Source organism: Pelobates fuscus, chromosome 13 (genome assembly GCF_036172605.1).
Source record: "Pelobates fuscus isolate aPelFus1 chromosome 13, aPelFus1.pri, whole genome shotgun sequence".
Taxonomy (NCBI): domain Eukaryota; kingdom Metazoa; phylum Chordata; class Amphibia; order Anura; family Pelobatidae; genus Pelobates; species Pelobates fuscus.
Window position 1 is genome coordinate 81,013,144 of NC_086329.1, and position 20,378 is coordinate 81,033,521.

Here is a 20,378-nt window from a genome sequence, read left to right on the forward strand (position 1 = left end):
GAGGGAATAGAAAATTTGACAGCTCTATTAAAAAATGATAATGTACCGCAAATAGTGTCGAAGGCAAGAAGCGCTCTCCTACAAATTGAGGCACCTAGTAGGAATGTTAATATGCAGAAATGGAGTAGCGAAATGAATGTACAGATTTTCAAGGTTGAATGGGATCAAGTAATATTTCAAACAGGCAAAATAATCCACTGTCTGAATCTTCTTGAGGTATTATTTAAATTAATGAATCGATGGTATTTAGTTCCCACCAGAATGTCCAAAATGAATACCTCTAACTCTTCATTGTGTTGGAGATGTAACGAAAAAGAGGGGTCTTTTTGTCATATATGGTGGGAATGTAGTAAAGTTAAAAATTTGTGGTACATGACCTTTGAATCTTTGGAGTATATTACAGAGACAAATATTCCTAGAGGTCAGCATAACGGCCTATTCCATTTAAACCTACAATTACTTCACTTTAAAGAAAGATTTATATATGTCCACTTTGTTGCTGCAACAAAAATAATAATCGCAAGAAATTGGAAGAGTAGTGCGATTTTTACACAGGACCAATTATATTCACAAGTCCAATACCAATTAACTATGGAGGCCTTGGGGTACCAGTCTACAAAAATCAGAGAAGTCAGTAAATTCTGGAAGGAAAAAATAGAGAGATTGATTAGACAAATTCCTGGACAAAACAATTAGGATAACATCATTTTTCTTTTGCTTTTTTGAACATAGACTAAGATACAGCGGCCCACGTACCGTATTTATCGGCGTATAACACGCCCCGGCGTATAACACGCACCTCATTTCCAGAAGGAAATTCCAGGAAATTTCCACCCCTCCCATAGTATTCCCCCCCCTCATCCCATAGTGTCCCCCCCCCTTTCCATAGTAATCCCCCCCCCCTCCCATAGTATTCTCTCCCCCCTACCATAGTATTCTCCCCCCCCATAGTATTCTCCACCCCCTCCCATAGTGTCCCCCCCCCTTTCCATAGTATTCTTCCCCCCCCCCTCCCATACTATTCTCCACCCCCCATAGTGTCCCCTAGTGCACTTTCCCTCTGTCCCATATTTACTTACCTGTCTTGAAGCGTGGGCCGGCTTCACAGCGCGCACCGCGGAACTGGAACTTAAATTTCAGGTTCCGGTTTCCGGCGGGACTGAAAGGAAGTGTGCACACAATAGTGTGCACACTTCCTTTCAGTCCCGCCGGAAACCGGAACCTGAAATTTAAGTTCCAGTTCCGCGGTGCGCGCTGTGAAGCCGGCCCACGCTTCAAGACAGGTAAGTAAATATGGGACAGAGGGAAAGTGCACTAGGGGACACTATGGGGGGTGGAGAATAGTATGGGAGGGGGGGGGGAAGAATACTATGGAAAGGGGGGGGGACACTATGGGAGGGGGTGGAGAATACTATGGGGGGGGAGAATACTATGGTAGGGGGGAGAGAATACTATGGGAGGGGGGGGGGATTACTATGGAAATAGTCCCGCCGGAAACCGGAACCTGAAATTTAAGTTCCAGTACCGGCGGGACTGAAAGGAAGTGTGCACACAATAGTGTGCACACTTCCTTTCAGTCCCGCCGGAAACCGGAACCTGAAATTTAAGTTCCAGTTCCGCGGCGCGCACTGTGAAGCCGGCCCACGCTTCAAGACAGGTAAGTAAATGTGGGATATCGGCGTATAACACGCACCCATGATTTTCTCCCTATTTTCAGGGAGAAAAAGTGCGTGTTATACGCCGATAAATACGGTATGTTCCCCAAGAAGGGTCTTGCAATGCATATTAGTGTTATGTGTATGTTAAGTCCATCACAGTAATGAAGGCACATGAAATAAGATAGTTAAGAAGTGCCTCCACTGGGAGAGAGAGGAATAAAGAGTGAAGTAAAGAGGGAGGAGAAGAGAGAATTGAAAGTGAGAGAAAGGAAAGAGAGACGAAAAAAAGAATACGAGAAATTCACATGTATAGAAATAACTCCACTTTAACTCTAAGAATCGATTCACGATGTAATGACACTTCTGCGTACAAGATAGGTGGATTAATTTTGAATTAGGGATAAGGCAGTAATATCCTCTCAAAGGAGAGAGAAATTGTTAATTATGCACTTTATATATATATATTCCTGTTGATGGTAATGCATCGTGTAGTGTGTACTGTCTTTTTGTATGTTTTTGTATGTCTGACAACTAAAATCAAATAAATTATTAAAAAAAAAAAAAAAAAAAAAAGGAAAGCAATCTATAGTACAAATGACTCATGATAATATTAAATGTATGCTTACTAATGCAAGAAGCCTATAAAACAAAATGGGGGAACTAGAGGCGATAGCATACACTAAACAATATGACATAGTAGGCATAACAGAAACATGGTGGGATGAGACACATGACTGGGCAATTAACTTAAATGGGTGCACGTTATTTAGGAAGGATGGGAAAAACAAGAAGGGTATGTTTGTATGTTAACCATGAGTTAAAGTCAAATATTGTGGAGTGTGACGAGGAAAATGTAGAAGCTTTATGGGTAGATATCTGCTTGGGGCAAACAAAGGGAAATCAATTATTGGTTGGGATATGTTATAAACCACCTAATGTAAATATTAACCCCTTCATGACGGAGTCAATAGTGCACGTTCTGATCAAAACAAAACTTAAACAAAAACTGGAATTTGCGCTATATGTCTGTTCAACCCTAATTCACCGCTGTCACATTAAGTGCACCCACACTTATTATATATCATTTTGTTCAGGAGAAGCATGGCTTTAATTTATCATTAACTATTCATATATGGAACATAATTTAATATGAACAAAACTTAAAAAAAATGTGAGAAAATAAGATTTTTTTTTTTAATTTGTATTTCCGTCTGACATTTTAGCTGTGAATGTCATAATACTGTTAGGTTTTACTGCAAAAAAAAAAATGCACATATTTGTAATCAGCGATGTCTCACGAGTACAACAGTACTCCCCCCATTAACAGGTTTTATGGTGTTTTGGAAAGTTACAGGGTGACATATAGAACGTTCCATTTTCAAATAGAAATTTGCCAGACTAGTAATGTTACATTTGAGACTGTGTGGTAGCCCAGGAAAGATAATTACCCCCATAATGGCATACCATTTGAAAAAGTAGACAAGCCAAGGTATTGAAAGTGGAGTATGTTTAGTCTTTTTTAGTAGCCACTTAGTCACAAACACTGGCCAAAGTTAGCGTTCAAATTTGTTTTTGTGAGACAAAAGCAAAAAACGAATATTTGGCCAGAGTTTGTGACTAAGTGGCTACTAAGAAAGACTGGACATACCCCACTTGCAATACCTTGGGTTGTCTACTTTTGCAAATGGTATGCCATCATGGGGGTAATTCTCAATCCTGGGCTACCATACGCTCTCAAAGGCAACATAACCAATCTGGCAAATTTCAATGTAAAAAAAAATGAAATGAAAGCCTTATATGTGACACTCTAACTTTCCAAAACACCATAAAACCTGTAAATGGGGGGTACGGTTATTCTCGGGAGACTTCACTAAACACAAATATTTAGTGTTTTAAAAAAGTAAGACATATTACAACAATAATATAGTCCATAAAAGTGCCGTTCGTTTGTAAAAAATGCAAAAAACTTAACTTTTACTTAAAATATAATCATTGTAATACAATTTACCAGTTTGAAACACTAATATTTGAGTTCAGCGAAGTCTCCCGAGTAAAACAGCACCCTCTATGTACAGGTTTTATGGTGTCTTGGAGAGTTACAGGGTCAAATATATTGCTTGCAAATTAAATTCTCTGTACTTTCTCCCTGTGTTGTCAGGCATGTCAATCAAATTTTAATTAATCAAATCACATAATTATGTTAAAAGATTATTTAAATCTACACATAGAATTTTAATATATATGCATTTATAGGTATTTAAATTCTACGTGTATACTAATGTAATCTTTTATGTAATTAAATGTATGTATATATATATATATATTTGCGGTTATCTGTATTTTATATATAGATAGATATATATAGAATGTCATTCTAAGTGTATATATATATATTAAAAATACAGTTAGAATTAAATTACATATGAATATATAATTTATATTACATTTTGTTTCAATATTTTATTTATTAATTTTATTATTTTATTTATTTATCATTGTAATTATACGTATATTATATACATATACATATATATGTAAGGTCATTCTAAGTATAATATATGTACTTATATTAATATTAAAATACACTTTGTATGACGTTACATATATATAATATGTATATACAGTTGCAAGAAAAAGTATGTTAACCCTTTGGAATGATATGGATTTCTGCACAAATTGGTCATAAAATGTGATCTGATCATCATCTAAGTCACAACAATAGACAATCACAGTCTGCTTAAACTAATAACACTCAAAGAATGAAATGTTGCCATGTTTTTATTGAACACACCATGTAAACATTCACAGTGCAGGTGGAAAAAGTATGTGAACCCTTGGATTTAATAACTGGTTGAACCTCCTTTGGCAGCAATAACTTCAACCAAACGTTTTCTGTAGTTGCAGATCAGACGTGCACAACGGTCAGGAATAATTCTTGACCATTCCTCTTTACAGAACTGTTTCAGTTCAGCAATATTCTTGGGATGTCTGGTGTGAATCGCTTTCTTGAGGTCATGCCACAGCATCTCAATCGGGTTGTCTGTGAGACATTTTGTTTAAATTCTTTTTATTAAGTTTTGTAGCAATAAAAAAAAGATACAATACAACAACCGAGAGAGGTATTACAGAAAGACAACCTTTCTCGGGTAGGACAACACATAGGGTATGGCAGGTTAAGTCATGTATATATAAGCTATAACTCTTCCAATGCATATAGGTTTGAAATGCAATATAGATAGATCGAGTCATCACACTTCTGGAAGGCCCACTACCCATAGGAATAAGACATACAAAACAAATATAACTGATCAGAGATATTAAAATAAAATGACAGGTCGAGAATTCCGTATAGAAAAAAAAATATTAACGAAGAGTATCATTATTGTCAATATATGGTCAGGGAGCCCATAAGATGATATCCAGTACTGGATTTCGGGAAAGTCCGGGGATGACCTATTGCATCTTTCCAGTTGTTTCAATACAGCCCTCTAGTCTTATCAATAAGATTGGAGTATAGCGTCAGAATATTAACATTAAGATGATCATTCATAAGGATGATCCCTTTTTCCATCTCTAGTTGGTATAATAATTGGGCTTTAACTTGGTCTCTGTTAGGGATCAAGGTACTTTTCCAGAATCTCGCGATTAGAATTTTAGTTGCTAATAAGCAATGTATAGTCGCAATTTCGCGAGCATCCTTTATTTCTGCACCCATAATATGGAGAAGGGCAATTTCTGCTTTATGCTCTAATCGAGAGCCTCCAATCCTATATATTAGATTGAATGAAGTATTCCACAAAGGCTTTATTCTGTGACAAGCCCACCAAATATGGAGGATAGAGCCATCTTGTTGGAAGCACCGCCAGCAGTTTGACGGATTAGAGTTGCATATGTTTGCTAGTCTAATCGGTACCAAATACCATCTATACATAATTTTGTTAAAGGTCTCTAGAATATTCAAACAGTGGATGATTTTTTTTAGTCATCATAACGGATTTACACCAAATGTTGAATGGAATAGGGATTGCTAAATCATTTTCCCATTTAGTTAAAGTGTTGGGGATATCTGGAGTCCCCTTAAGTTTTATTAATTCTATCGCAAGAGAGAACACCTTTTTTGCCCTAGAACTGGAAAAGATTTTCCTAAACAGTTTTCCCAATTGGCCATCTAAGACTAATAAATTATCTTTAAGATAGCTCTTTATACGAAGATAGTTAAATATTTCTCTAGGGGGTAAATCCAGCATATTTTTAAGAACTTCGAAACTTTTCAATTATTGTTCATTGTAAAGATCTTTTATCTTATAGTTAGAATTTTTAGACCAGTTTAACAGATTAATCTCTAACATATAGTGTTCCAAGGAACTTAAACTCAGGTTCTCATAAAGTTTTTTTGTTAATTTTTAGTTTTTTTTTTTCATATTCCATTCTTTTAATGTCTGTAATACACACACACACTGACACACATACAGACACACAGATACACAACCTGACACACATACAGACACACAGATACACAACCTGACACACATACAGACACAGAGATAAAAGACTGACACATACAGATACACAGATACAAAGACTGACACATACAGATACATACTGACTATATACAGATACACACACAAACACAAACGAACAACATACAGATACAGAGACACATTCTTACAGACATTCTGGCACACATACACACAGACACTGACAGACATACACACCTACAGACATTTTAACACTCAGCCCCGGACCGGTGCGCCCTAGGCGACTGCTTCACGATTTCTAGATTAACACATTCCAGCCAGAGCTCTATTTGCACGCCCTGTGCTATGGTAAACAGGACCTACCTAGAGACAAACAACTGAGAAAGAACACCTTTTACATACTAGCAATAACATTTGGAGTTTTATTATTCTGTCAAAGGTGGCTGTAAAATGTTTATTGTGATTGAATAAAAGGCTTGTCCTTTGAGATTCAAACCATCAATTCTAAATATATTAGATCGCTCACTGGGCTAATGCATCATCAGTAATATCTGTTTAACCCTTGAGGGTTGCACGTTAAATTCCCAGCCCTTTATCTTTCAGAGGTAGACACAAAGAATACCATTAAATTGTGTAAATGTAACTGTTCCCGGCTGCCGCGCTGCTCCCCTCCTCCGGTCGCATGGGCCAAAGGCTTTGTTTGGCTGAGCGACCTGAGCAGGGAATACTTACCATTTGGTCCAGCGAACTGTTCGTGTGGGCCGAAATCCTGTTAATTATCTGTTACTTATATTCACTACTGCATTATAATAGACGCTGCCTGTTTTATTGCCGTGTCTTTTATAACCTAAATGCTGGGACTTCACACCTGCCCTTAAAGTGACCAAGTCATCTAGGTGACCCCATTATAAATTATTTTGGAGTTGCAGAGATGACATGGACCAATCAGAATTAATATAATCTGGGCTCTTGTTCCTTGCCCTATCTTGGATTTTGTTCTGATGCACATTAGTGCTCAAAGTAAGTCTCTCTGGTTATATCCTGATGTTGACCTCGGCTTGTATTTGACGTTGTGTATTTCTGGTATCCTGACCACGCTTGTTTGTGACTGTGTATTGCTGGTATCCTGACCTAGTTTGTTATTCTGTTTATCCACACTACTATATCCCTGACCTTGGCTATTCCTGACTGTCTTTTTCTATATCACGTTAAGTATGGCCACTCTAAGGCCAGTTTATTCGTCTGTCTAGTATCTCTGTTTGTGGAATATGCCATTCCTGTAAGTTGGGGTATGACCCCCTGTTTCCATAACATAGTATTCTATTTTTGGTCAGGGATTCAAATTATCTTGACATTAGCCCTGTGATATTTGGCCGAGGTCTGCTGAAAAGAATGTACCTACTCTTACCCTTCAGCAGCTAACAAATATGATTTAGGGACTCAGATTTTAAGAACTTTTGCTCTAAAACATCACATGGGACAATGCTGTTTATATTTTACAATGTGTGTTTTTGATTTTTGATTAATTGCAAATTCTAAAAATTGTTTTTTTTATATATATATATATATATACAGTTTCAGCTGATAATGGAGTGTCTACGACTACACCAACAATCACTGTTAAACAAGGGCAACGTAAGTTATACCTTATTTGTAGTTTTTGTTTATTTTGAGTTTCTTCGAGGGGCAAACCAAGACTTCAAACTAATATGGGCAAGTGTGGATATCTATTTTGGACAGTTCAGACCACCACCTAAATTCACAGATCTGAATAAATATATTGTTAATGATGTACACAATCACATATAGATAGTTATACCTGCATACATTTCTAAGTTTCATGTAATGTTGGATCCTTGCTATCTGGGTTTCTCCTCTGTCCGATATATAGATGCATGCAGCGCTCAAAGGGAGCTTGACTGAAGTTACACAACATCAGTAGGTATAACAATTTACCAACGAGGGGAAAACAGTGATTTAAAAAAAAAAAAAAAAAAGTGTCTCTCTCTGGATGTCCCACTACAACCCAAACCTGATCATCCTACAGACCGTGATCAGTGATGGACTTTTCATGATGAGGCCATGTTTTGATTACTGTATGTGTTGCAGCTTGGAGATGATACATTGAGTCATGCTGTCATGGTATGAGCAGGGTGAGAGATATATAACCCTTATATGTAAAGGTGGAGCCTGGAGTTGTGGGACGGGCCAGTGCTGATATAAATACTTGTTCTGTTTTGAGCATGAAATCACGTCCGGGTATTCTCCAGCGTGCAAGGAGACGCAAGGGCCGCATTAGAAGCCTAACTGGACTTTGTTTTCTTTCTGCAGTACAGTGAGTTGTTATACCCCTCCCCCACACTCGTTTGGATCAGGCTGCTCTCGTGCAGGACAAACATATCCCGTTCGGCAAGAGCACACTCGGCTCAAAGGGGAGGGAAAATTACTTACTTTTGCACCGTACTGCATCCGATATTAATCCTTAATAGACTTCACGAATATCTCCTTATATGTGCTCCCTTGGGGAGAACTTTTAGATTATAGTGACTTTTATTCTATGTGGGTTTGGTCTAGTTATGCCATCTGATTGCCACTTGTGTTATGGTATTATGTTATTTTGTGTTATGCAAAGAGTGGTGGGATAGATCCTTACTACATTAATTCAGAAGGAACATAGAAACACCTAGTTTATTCTTATTTTCATGTCGGTTGTTTACCTAGGCCAGTGGTAGTCAACCTTTTGCTACCTAGCGCCCACTAATGCATCGTTCTTGATGGAAACATTTCCTTACCACACCACAAGTTTTGGCGCAGAATATTTTTTTTAGAAAGGAGGGTGTTTTTTAAAAAAAAAAAATAAATGTACGTACATTTATCTTTTTATTTCTACTTTATGCATGTTTATAATGTTTTTAACTTTATAAAGTTTAATGAGAAAACAATAAAGTAAATTGAAATTACCTTTACTAGTGATTAATGAGATCCTTGAGGTTGATGCTGCAAGACTAAATATTTGATATCTGGTTCGATTTTCTGGAACAAACGAAGGTCTCCTCTTTCGGTGATATTCAGACGATTTCTCTGTTTGCTCATAATATGAATTCCCCTCCCCACCTTTTTTTTCTTCTTTTTTTTCTATTTTTTAACCTTCCTTATAGCAATGCCCAGTAGGAAGGCTGAGCTTGGCAGCCCACTTACTATTATTAGCCAACAACAATTCTCTCCTTTTCTTTTTCATTCTTTCTCCTATTCTACAAGTAATCTGTGCCTTCTTTCTCCTTTTTACAAATACTCTGCTCCTTCTTTCTTCTATTCTTCAAGTACTCTGCTCACAGACAAACACACACTTACAGACACACACAGAGACACACACACACTTACAGACAGACAGACAGACACACACACACACACATTATTATTAAATGTCCACCCAGCCTCCCTACCTGGAGAGCTGGTGTGGATCTGTCCCTGGGGTCCAGTGGGGCTTCACTTCAGCAAGGGGCAGAGTTCAAATCCGAGGGGGCAAGGGAGCTCTAACCTCTCTGCTCTGCTCCCTCGCGGGTTGTCTACTGAAGCTGGGAGCTATAATATGACCTCATATTCCGGCTCCCACGGCATCAGAAAACATTGCGCGAGAGAGCAGAGGGGTTAGAGCTCCCTCACCGCGTCTGATCTTACCACTGCCGCACGCCATTCTGGGGGGTCCAGAAGGTGGCCTGGCAGGAGGGAGTGCTTCCCTCCTGCCGGTCACTGAAATCTTGCGCCTGGCTTCCTGGTTGGCTAGTGTGGCTGTGTCTCACTGCAAGGTAAATAATTTCAGTGATTGAAGCATTCACTGTTTGTTTGTTTTCTTACGCACCAGCAGAATTGGCTAGCCCAAGTGTAGGCTGAGGATAATGGACGCTAATACTGTGCTAACTCTGGTCTAGCATGTTTTCTCATTGACAGATCTGAAAATGGAATATAGTGGCGCTTGATCTAGGTAAATATTGAGGTCTTTTTTTTTCTTCTCTGCAGCTACTGAACTTCAATGTGACTATACCGCTAATTACCAATCACCACGGGTGGAATGGAAGTTTGCGAATAATGACCAGGAAACATCTCTCATTTATTATGATGGAGAACTAACCAGTAAATGAAACCCTCATGACCTTTCCCCATTTCTGTATATCTTTTGCAATTTATTTATTTGAAATGTAAAATGCATATGGGTCACAAAATGGAAGCCTTCCATATTCAAGGATCTGTGATATATATATATTTTTCTTTCTTTCTTCTAGTGTCCTACAAAGACCGTGCTGAGTTTCTTCCCAAGGGCTTACGATTAAAAAGTGTAACAAAAAATGATAATGGAGTTTACACCTGTGAGGTCATGGCTAAGGATGCTGCATCTGGAGCTGTTCTGTTTGGAGAAGCCAAAACAAACCTTACAGTTTTAGGTATTTGATTAGATATTGAGCTAATGCCTGAAATTATTTTTTTTTTCTTCATATTCTTACGGTCCATCATTTATTTTCAGTGCCACCCTAATACATATTGCTCAAGTGGCAACTCTACAGCCCAAACCCTCCAACTATATCCATAATCCTGACACTACAGCCCATATTTGCTCACTATATCCCCAATAACCCCACTGTAGCCAATATACTCCACCAATTCTCCCACTACAACCCCAAATACAACACAGGAAGTAGCCACCTTTAGACTTGCAACCAAGCATTCTCACAAACATAACCCCGCAAGCCACCTCCACACACATGCAAACACCCCTATCAGCTCTGTCCCACTTATCATCCAACCACCCACCTAGTCACATTCAGCAACCAACTGCAATGACGATACTGGCCTTGGAGCAGCAAGGAGGGTAATTCTGGCAGAGATGCTTTTCCCTATGTACGGACACACCACTGCTACAATATACCCTGCTGTCTCCCTGCTTACTCACAGCCTGCATTTCTGTAAGCCCCTGCCTCTACCTCACACTGATTGCTAGGATGGACTGGTAGCTGGACAGACAGTTGGATTTGATAGTAATAGGTGAGGGGTGGATTAGCCATAAGGCCACCAATTCCATTGGCTCGGGCCAGCAGGTAGGAGGGGACTGCACGGCCAGTGGGGAGATATTATATATATATATATATATATATATATATATATATATATATATATATATATATATTTTTTTTTTTGTATTTAAATGTGTGGTTAAGTTGCTGCACCAAGGGACTTTGGGCTATACTTGCCTCCTGGGCCAAATGTTGACAGTCAGCCACTGCAGAGAACCTTAGTTGAATTATCCTTTACCCTATAATTATTACTCCCAATCACAGTCAGTCCAATAAGGACAATGTTGGGAGTTGCCCCATCTGGGGGGTTGATAACGTTGCACTGGTATGTTCAGTGTCAGAGGTTTGTGTTGGATTGATACTGATGCTAGTGTCTTTAGTTGGATGAAAGGCACATCTGAGCCAGCCCAAGTAATCACAAAGACTCTTTACAATCTGGCCCTGCTCAAATGAGATGGCCTGCATAAGGTGTATAGCAGACAGGGGTAAGTAACATTATCTATTCCGACAAGATTCACTCATGGAACTCCAAGTTATTACAAATCCAAATAGCAAAATTCCATATTAGATATTTATGGTTAAAGGAACTCTAACGTTAGTGATAGTAAATAAACAGCTTTATTTTTTGTTCCCCATGGCAATGGTCTCACTGCAGCCACAACTCCTCTGGTTGAGATCATAAGGAAGGATTGGTTGGCTAGTGCCCATGTGCTGCTATTGCTGTGCCAATTAGTATCTCTTCTTAGAGATGTATTGGCTCAACACTTCTCTTTCTTGCCTGAACAAAATCATTTCAGTAGTACATTGAACAAAGACAGACATGAATTGATGGGCAGCAGGCCAGAGTGGTGGCTTATATTTTGGGAATGTGTCATTTTTGCCATTTTTGAACCAGTGTTAACCAAGCTCATGATTGACCTGCTGCTTTTACCCTGACCACCAACGATGTTGGAGGGTATGCTTTAGCACTATGGTAAGTATTTTATCAGGCTTTCCACGTATCCTGCTTTTGCGGTCCTGTCCCACCTTCCTGATTTAGTTCCATTGACTCCAGAACAGGGCAAGTGCATCATTGCTCGTTCTGTGCACAGCATGCTTCAATAGTGCTCTCTGAATGTTCCAGTATAGAGGGGGCAGGCCGGGAGACTGTCAGCTCAAGGTCATTTACCTTCAGTGTTAGCTCATCAATTGTGGTGACTCTCCCTTGAAGGCCTACCCCCTTTCCTGAATCCATTTCTCCAAATTTTGGAAGTCGAATACAGAAATCAGCCTAGCAGCTCAGTTTATGTGTTCAGTATTATTTATTTTTATTTAAATTTTTATTAGAACATTTTGTTTTTTAAATTCATATGTTTAACACCATATTCATCGTGAAAACATAAACAAAGACATACAGAGGACAACAAAAAATTACATTTGAGCAGTAACCCCAAGCATCTTGAAGATAATTTTAAGCATTTGCAATTTACCCTAAAAAAAAAAAAAAAAAAGAGTTTGATAGTAATATTATAAATCAAAACCGTGGTCAGTTAAAAAAAAAAAAAAAATTACGTTTTAAATGTTATTTTTGTCTTTCAGCAGTATTCTAAGCGCAAGCCTACCCTTCAGCTCAGTCACCCTCTAAAGCTTCTATCCATTTGTTATACTGATCTTGTTTATTTAAGGAGTGTAAAGAAAAAACTTGTAAAAAAAATTCCATACAATATTGGAATAGCAATTGATCAATTTAAGCGTTTCCTCTGGAAAGGGAGATGTGACTTCCATTGTCTTGCTATTATAATCTTAGTTGCTAAGAAACAATGAATTACAAGACATTTAGGTAAAGTGGAAGGTAAATCCCAATTTAAATGTAATAAAGCTGTGTCGGGTCCTTTTTTTTTTAATTGGTATTTTAAATAAGGATTTAAGTATTTCAAACGACCACGACCAAAGACATTTAACTAACTTACAATACCACCATATGTGGACAAGGGATCCGTCCAGGCAGCCACATCGCCAACAGTGGGGATTCTGGCCTGGTTACATCGTACTAATCCTTTGTGGGGTCAGATACCATTTGTACATGATCTTGTATTGACATTCTACTAGATTCAAACAATGGAAATGTGTGCGTATATCCTTAATGGTAGAACACCATTCATTGTCGCTTATATCAATATTTAACTAATTTTTCCATTTATCTATGATATTTAAAGGTTTTTGGCCAGAAGCAAGTATCAGATTAGTGGCTTTGGAAGTGATTTTTTTTTTAACTTTGGTATAGTTAAAAATGTTTTGAATATAAATATTGATTGTAGATGTCATTCTTACTAAAGCATTATTCAAAATGTTTTTGATTCTCAAGTATGAGAAAAGTTCTGTTTGGTGAGTGTAGTTTATCCTTAATATCAGCAAAAGATAGTAACAGATTTTTTTGCAGGATATTTTTAATAATCCACTGAGATTTAGACCAGTTTTGTAGCAAGATATTATCTTCCAAAATGACCAGATGACATGTGTTGATTATTTTGTTAGAAATTTTTACTAGTTTTTTCAGTATATCCCAGGCCCTGATAACCTGGGATAAAATTAAGGATTTACTTCTTAATTTGTCTGTCACTTTTTTGTTATAATTAAAACACAAATATATTTCTAATCTATCCCTTCCGACAGCCTCAGATTCAATTGTAAACCATATATCTTTTTTAAAAGCTTTGACCTGAAGTTTGTATATATGCACGATAATGTTGGCAGAGTAACCATTTCTTATGTCAGGGTAATTCAAACCTCCTTTAAGGTTAATATAAAATATATATATAAAAAAATATACACATAAAATAGTTAAGTAGTAACTGCTTTATATGTAGCCCATAAAGTAGAGTCCAAAATATCAGGGCTAGAATTTTCAAGCCAGAAAAACCTAGATAGCTTAATTCTAGAGTCTTGATTTGAATTTGAAGAGGGAATCATCTATTCTCAAAGTACTAAAGCTTTTATGTATGGATTTACCCAATTCTATTAATATAAAACTATGGTCGGACCAAGTATTATCTTTAATTAGAATTTTATTAATTTCATTAACCCTTTCAGGACCACTGACGGTTCAGGACCGTCAGCGGTAAAACGTGCGTTTGGACCGCTGACGGTCCTGAACCGTCATAACGGTCTGGGGCTACTTACCTGATCGCCGTCGGTCCCACGGCGGCGATCAGTGCTCCACCCGGTCCAGGGGGGTTGCCTGTCTGCCCGGGCAGTCCCCCCTCAGCAGATCAGGACCCCACGGCCATGTGATCACTCGATCACATGACCGCAATAGGTGTCTGTATCTGCCTGCAGGGGGACTGTCTGTGCTGACAGGCAGTCTCCCTGCAAGTGAAAAATCCAAAATATAAAGTAAAAAAAAAACAGTGTAAAAAAAATAATAATAATATGTGTATATATATATATATATATATATATATATATATATATATATATATGATATATATACACATGTATATCTATATATAATATATGTATATGTATCATATATAATGTCATATTAAGTGTATTTTTATATTTATATATACATATATTAATATAAAAATACACTTATATTTAAATTACACACGAATATATACTATATATATATATATATATATAATTGCTATATATATGGTATATATATTATTATAAAATACAAATAATATGTTAATAAAAATAAATAACAAAAAATATAAATAATTTTTAATAATTATAAAAAATATTTATATATGCAATTTTATTCTAACAGTATTTTGAGATATATATATATATATATATATATATCAAAATATACTTAGAATGTAATGATATATATATCTATGTATAAATAAATAAATACAATACGAAATATACATATGTCCATATACATAATTACATAAATAATTTCATAAATATACACGTAGACATCAAATATATAAATATGTATATATATTAAAATTCTACATGTGTATTTATGTAATATTTTTACCTAATTAAGTAATTTTAATGATTGCAATTTGAGGGACCTGCCTGCCAACCCAGGCCGAAAGTCCAGATAATTTAATTTGCTAGCACTGTGTTTAACCCTGTAACTTTCTATGACACCCTAAAACCTGTACATGGGGGTACGGTTTTACTCGGGAGACTTCGCTGAACACAAATATTAGTGTTTCAAAACAGTAAAACATATCACAGCGATGATATTGTCAGTGAAAGTGAAGTTTTTTGCATTTTTCACACACAAACAGCACTTTCACTGAGGATATTATTGCTGTGATACATTTTACTGTTCTGATACACTAATATTTGTGTTCAGCGAAGTCTCCTGAGTATAACAGTACCCCACATGTAGAGGTTTTATAGTGTTTGTGAAAGTTACAGGGTCAAATATAAGGCTTGATTTTACTTTTTTTTATTGAAATTTGTCGGATTGGTTAGGTTGCCTTTGAGAGCGTATGGTAGCCAAGGAATGAGAATTAGCCCCATGATGGCATACCATTTGCAAAAGAAGACAACCCAAGGTATTGCAAATGGGGTATGTTCAGCCTTTTTTAGTAGCCACTTAGTCACAAACACCGGCCAAAGTTAGCGTTTCTTGCATTTTTAACACACAAACAAATATAAATGCTAACTTTGGCCAGTGTTTGTGACTAAGTGGCTACTAAAAAAAACTGGACATACCCAATTTTGAATACCCTGGGTTGTCTACTTTAAAAAAATATGTACATGCTAGGTGTGTTTCGGGGATTTATGACAGATAACGGTGTTACAAGGTCACTATTGATACATTTAAAATATATATATATTGAAACAGCAATTTCCTACTTGTATTTATAGGCCTATAACTTGCAATAAAGCATGTAAACACTGGGTGTTTTTAAACTCGGGACAAAATTTTGAATCTATTTAGCAGTTTTTTTTCATTAGCTTTTGTAGATAAGTAAAAGATTTTTCAAGTAAAAGTCCAAAAACATGTTTTTTTTTTATTTTTCACCATATTTTATTATTTTTTTTAAATACAATATTGGACATAATACAAATAATGGTATGTAAAGAAAGCCCCTTTTGTCCTGAAAAAAACAATATATAACTTGTATGGTAACCGTAAATGAGAGAGCGGAAAATTACAGCTAAACACAAACACCACAAAAGTGTTAAAACTGCTCTGGTCCTTAACGTACAAACATCGCAAAAACAGGCCGGTCCTGAAGGGGTTAAGTGTGTTAGCTTTGACTAGACAGAAGTCTATTCGTGAATACGAATTATGAACTTTGGACAGATGCGAAAAATCACGTAAATCCAGGTGTATGGCCCACCAAGCATCATATAAACTGTGTGTAACACATATATTAGTGAGTTTTCTAGATTGTTTATATATCCGTTTATCAGATTTCAACTGGGTTAGCGTTTTTTTTTATCCATTTTAGGATCAAACACGCAATTGAAATCCCCTGCAATTAGTAGAGTGCCTTTAAGAATATTCTCTAATCTTTTCTTAATTTTAGAAAACAGTGAGGTTGGGTTAGTATTTGGCAAATAGATGTTAACCAAAGTGTATGTCGTACCTTCAATTTTACACACCATTATAAGAAATCTGCCAAGGGGGTCACTGTCTATAAGTTTTACTTCATGTTTTAAGTTTGAATCAATAATGATCGCTACTCCACATTTTTTGTTGCTATTAAGAGATGCGTGATAGATGGATAGATATTTTTCTCCCGCCCATTTTTGTGGTTCGGTTCCCAACCAATGTGTTTCTTGGACAAAGCCTATTTGAATCCCATTAGTTATTAAAGTATCATAAAACAGTTGTTTCTTCCAATGTTCAGTATAATTTAATTATTCAAGTCTTAAAACTTTAAGGTTAAATATAGAAATGGGGCTGATCATGGGACCTGTTTTTGGAGTGACATTAGTCTGGAGGGACTTTCCTTGCAAAACCATGACAGTGGTCTGGTCTCACACCCTGAATGAAAGATCCACGTTAATAATTTTAATGGGCGAGTAGATCAGTAGAGTTATGTAAACAATAAAAAAAATCAACACTATTACCTGCAGTGGCAGCTGGGGTTACACTAGTGAAGAGAATGTCCAGATAATGACAACTCAACTACAAGCAGAAGAAGCAAAGTCAGAAACAGGTCGCGGTCAAGGGCAATAGAGATATAGCAGAAAGGTAAGGTGAACTGAGGTCAGAGAAATCAAAATAGAGTTGGGTCAAAAACAAATACACACAATAGGATAAAGTATGGCTTGAAGAACAGTGCATATATATACTGGAAGAATAAAAATACTATTATCCAGAGTCACTTCTGTGATGTTGAAGGGGTTCCCTGAGAATGACGCATGTGAACATCAGAAGAAGAGGATGCAGAGTGACAATATCCTGTGGCAAACCTGATGCTGGATTCATACATGGTGTCTGCAGAGCATTTACTGAAGATCTTTATGTTTGAAGAGCGTGTCCTAATTTCTTCATTCTACAAAAAGTGCAGATTTAAAGGACCACTATAGTTCCAGGAAAACAAACTGTGCCCTGTGGGTGCCCCCATCCTCATGGCCCCGCTCCTGCCGGGCTGAAGTTGGAGGAAGGAGGTTAAACACTCACCTTTCTCCAGCGCTGGGCTCCCTCTGCGCTGGGGACTCTCCTCCCTCATCTGATGTTATTGGCTGAATTCGCATGTGCGGCAAGAGCCGCGCGCGCATTCAGTCAATCCATAGGAAAGCATTCTCAATGCTTTCCTATGGACGCTGGCATCTTCTCACTGTGAAAATCACAGTGAGAAGCGCTGAAGTGCCTCTAGCGGCTGTCAATGAGACAGCCATAGAGACTGGATTAACCCATATGTAAACATAGCAGTTTCCCTGAAACTGCTATGTTTACAGCAGGCAGGGTTAATCCTAGATGGACCTGGCACCCAGACCACTTCATTAAGCTGAAGTGGTCTGGGTGCCTATAGTGGTCCTTTAAGTAGAAATCAGCACTGTTATAAATTAACCTTGTTACATCCCCTGGCTGTCAATCAGACAAGCGTTCCTCTAACTTCCTGGTTTGGTTCACTCAATGGAGCTAAACTCAAGAGGCAGCAATTGCTCAGAGTACCTGCATTACAGAGACTTCTTATTGAGCCACATTAGGAAGTCTGTGATTGGACAGCAACAGTAAGTTTTGGCTGGGGAAGGGGTTAAGGGTTTGCAAAGGCTGCAGACAAGAAATCTGCAGCAATTGTAAGTGGTTTTTAGATATACCCCAATGAAAAATGCATAATCGGATCTATCAAGATTCCCATGCAGCACTCACTCACAAGGCACTGTTAGGGAGAAATGATATATTTTACAAGGAATACATCATTACAAATAGGAGTTTGTCAGGGTGTTACCTGAGTTGGGAGTCTGTAGCGCAGATATGCTGCTAACCCTTGCAGATAGCCACAGGTGAAGGTGGTCAGGTAAGAATTCACCCGGCCTGTGGGTCTGTGCAGGATGAAGTACCAATATGCAGTACAGGCAAGGACTGAACCAGCAGGATAGTCAAGGGATAGCCGAGGTCAAAGGATGCCAGAGGACAGGAACAATGAGGAGTAGCCCAAGTCAAGAGATGCCAGAGTAAACATAGTCAGAAGCCGGGGTCAATAATAAGAAGCAGTTCAAACAACTGGTACGAAACACACAACAGGATCAAAGACTTGACACTGAGCCGAGGCTGAGTTTAAATACCCTGCTGATGTCTAATCAGGATCAGGTGAAGCACAGCCAAGTCAAGGTACAGCCCCCAGTGTAGTAGACATGCCAGGATGAACAGGACCAGAATCAGTTGTTGCTGTATAAAGCTGCTGTGGCTCAGAGGTTAGTAAGCAGGACCAGGACTGAGAAGTTCCCCAGTTCAAGTCCCCACGTCTGTCTGCCACGGTGAGAACCATGACAGAGTTCCAGAACATTAGATATTTCAGAGGATCAAATGCTTGTGTTGATTGGGATATATTAGCAGAGTTATTTATATTAGCAGAGTTATTTTATAGCTGTTAATACTATCTGAAAGTTGTATTAATTATATTTATGGATTGAGTCTAGAATCCGCACTAAATGTGTGATAAGCCCTTGAGCCTCCAATCGTCTCTAATAACCATTATATAACATAAAGTAGACAGCCCGAAGCCTTTTCTTCGAAATTCACATTTATACTATCCACCACAAGTAAGTTGGCAACCTTTTGAGCAGTTAACAGGCATTAAAAAGTTGTAAGGCTATCTGTACTGGCTATAATTATGGTTATCTGATATATTTTCAAGCCTTTAGACTTTGTTCTTTATACTTTCAGAAACTGAAGATGGCAATCCATAACTGATGCCTGCTGGATACATCTCTGAAATCAATACTTGGAATTATTTGCTTTCTCCTGATTGTCCTGATTGACTGTTAACCTCCATCTATGCCAGCTGTCTTGAAATTTGCATTGAGGTTTATGTTTGCAAATTGGTATATCCGAAGCATCTGGCCCTGATATCTGTGATTTGAATAAACTATTTGGCTATATATTGAGAGTCTGCTCTTACTGTGATGTTTGTGGATTGTTGACTTGCTATACTTCTATAAGTTATGTATTTCATTCTACTGAGAAAAACTGTTCAAACAAAATCCTCACACTTTTGTGTAATCAGTAGAATTTTGAGTCTTAAATAAACAATCTAACAGCCAACATCACTACAGCTTAATGTAGTGGTTTTGATACCAAGATGCTGTTCTTGCACCATGACAAATGTAAGCATTAACATTTATAAGAAACAACGTTTACATTTGTAAAATGTTCATTTTTTCTTCTGTGTCTTTTTCCAGTTGATTGATATATATATATATTCTTGGGTCAAAGGCTCGCACATTAATATACATCTATATTAATGAAAAGTACTAATACGCAATTTGACTTATGGTTTATTCTTAGAGTTACGGATACATAATAATTAAATACAACCGAGACAAATACGACTATGAACATGATCAAGTAAGAACATACAACACCAGAAAACACCAAAACAATGGGAAATACACCAATACAAGAAATTATAACCAACATGTGACAGATCTATCTGTATAGACTGATGTTGCTGGTTCGTCTGTTTTGCCTCCTTTCGTGGAACTGCCTGTCCGTATGCCCCTGCTTGTTTGTTACAGAATATACCAAACAAAACTACCGAACG

At 37.5% G+C, this 20,378-nt stretch overlaps 1 protein-coding gene across 1 annotated transcript in view; it reads right to left on the minus strand.

Annotated features, from left to right (window-relative positions):
- LOC134582630 (immunoglobulin superfamily member 11-like) overlaps positions 1–20,378 on the minus strand; it is an 86,073-nt gene that overhangs the window by 56,095 nt on the left and 9,600 nt on the right. The window contains exon 2 of the mRNA XM_063439293.1: positions 17,236–17,293. Coding sequence (XP_063295363.1) covers positions 17,236–17,293 — 58 coding nt within the window. The remainder of the gene's footprint in view (positions 1–17,235; positions 17,294–20,378) is intronic.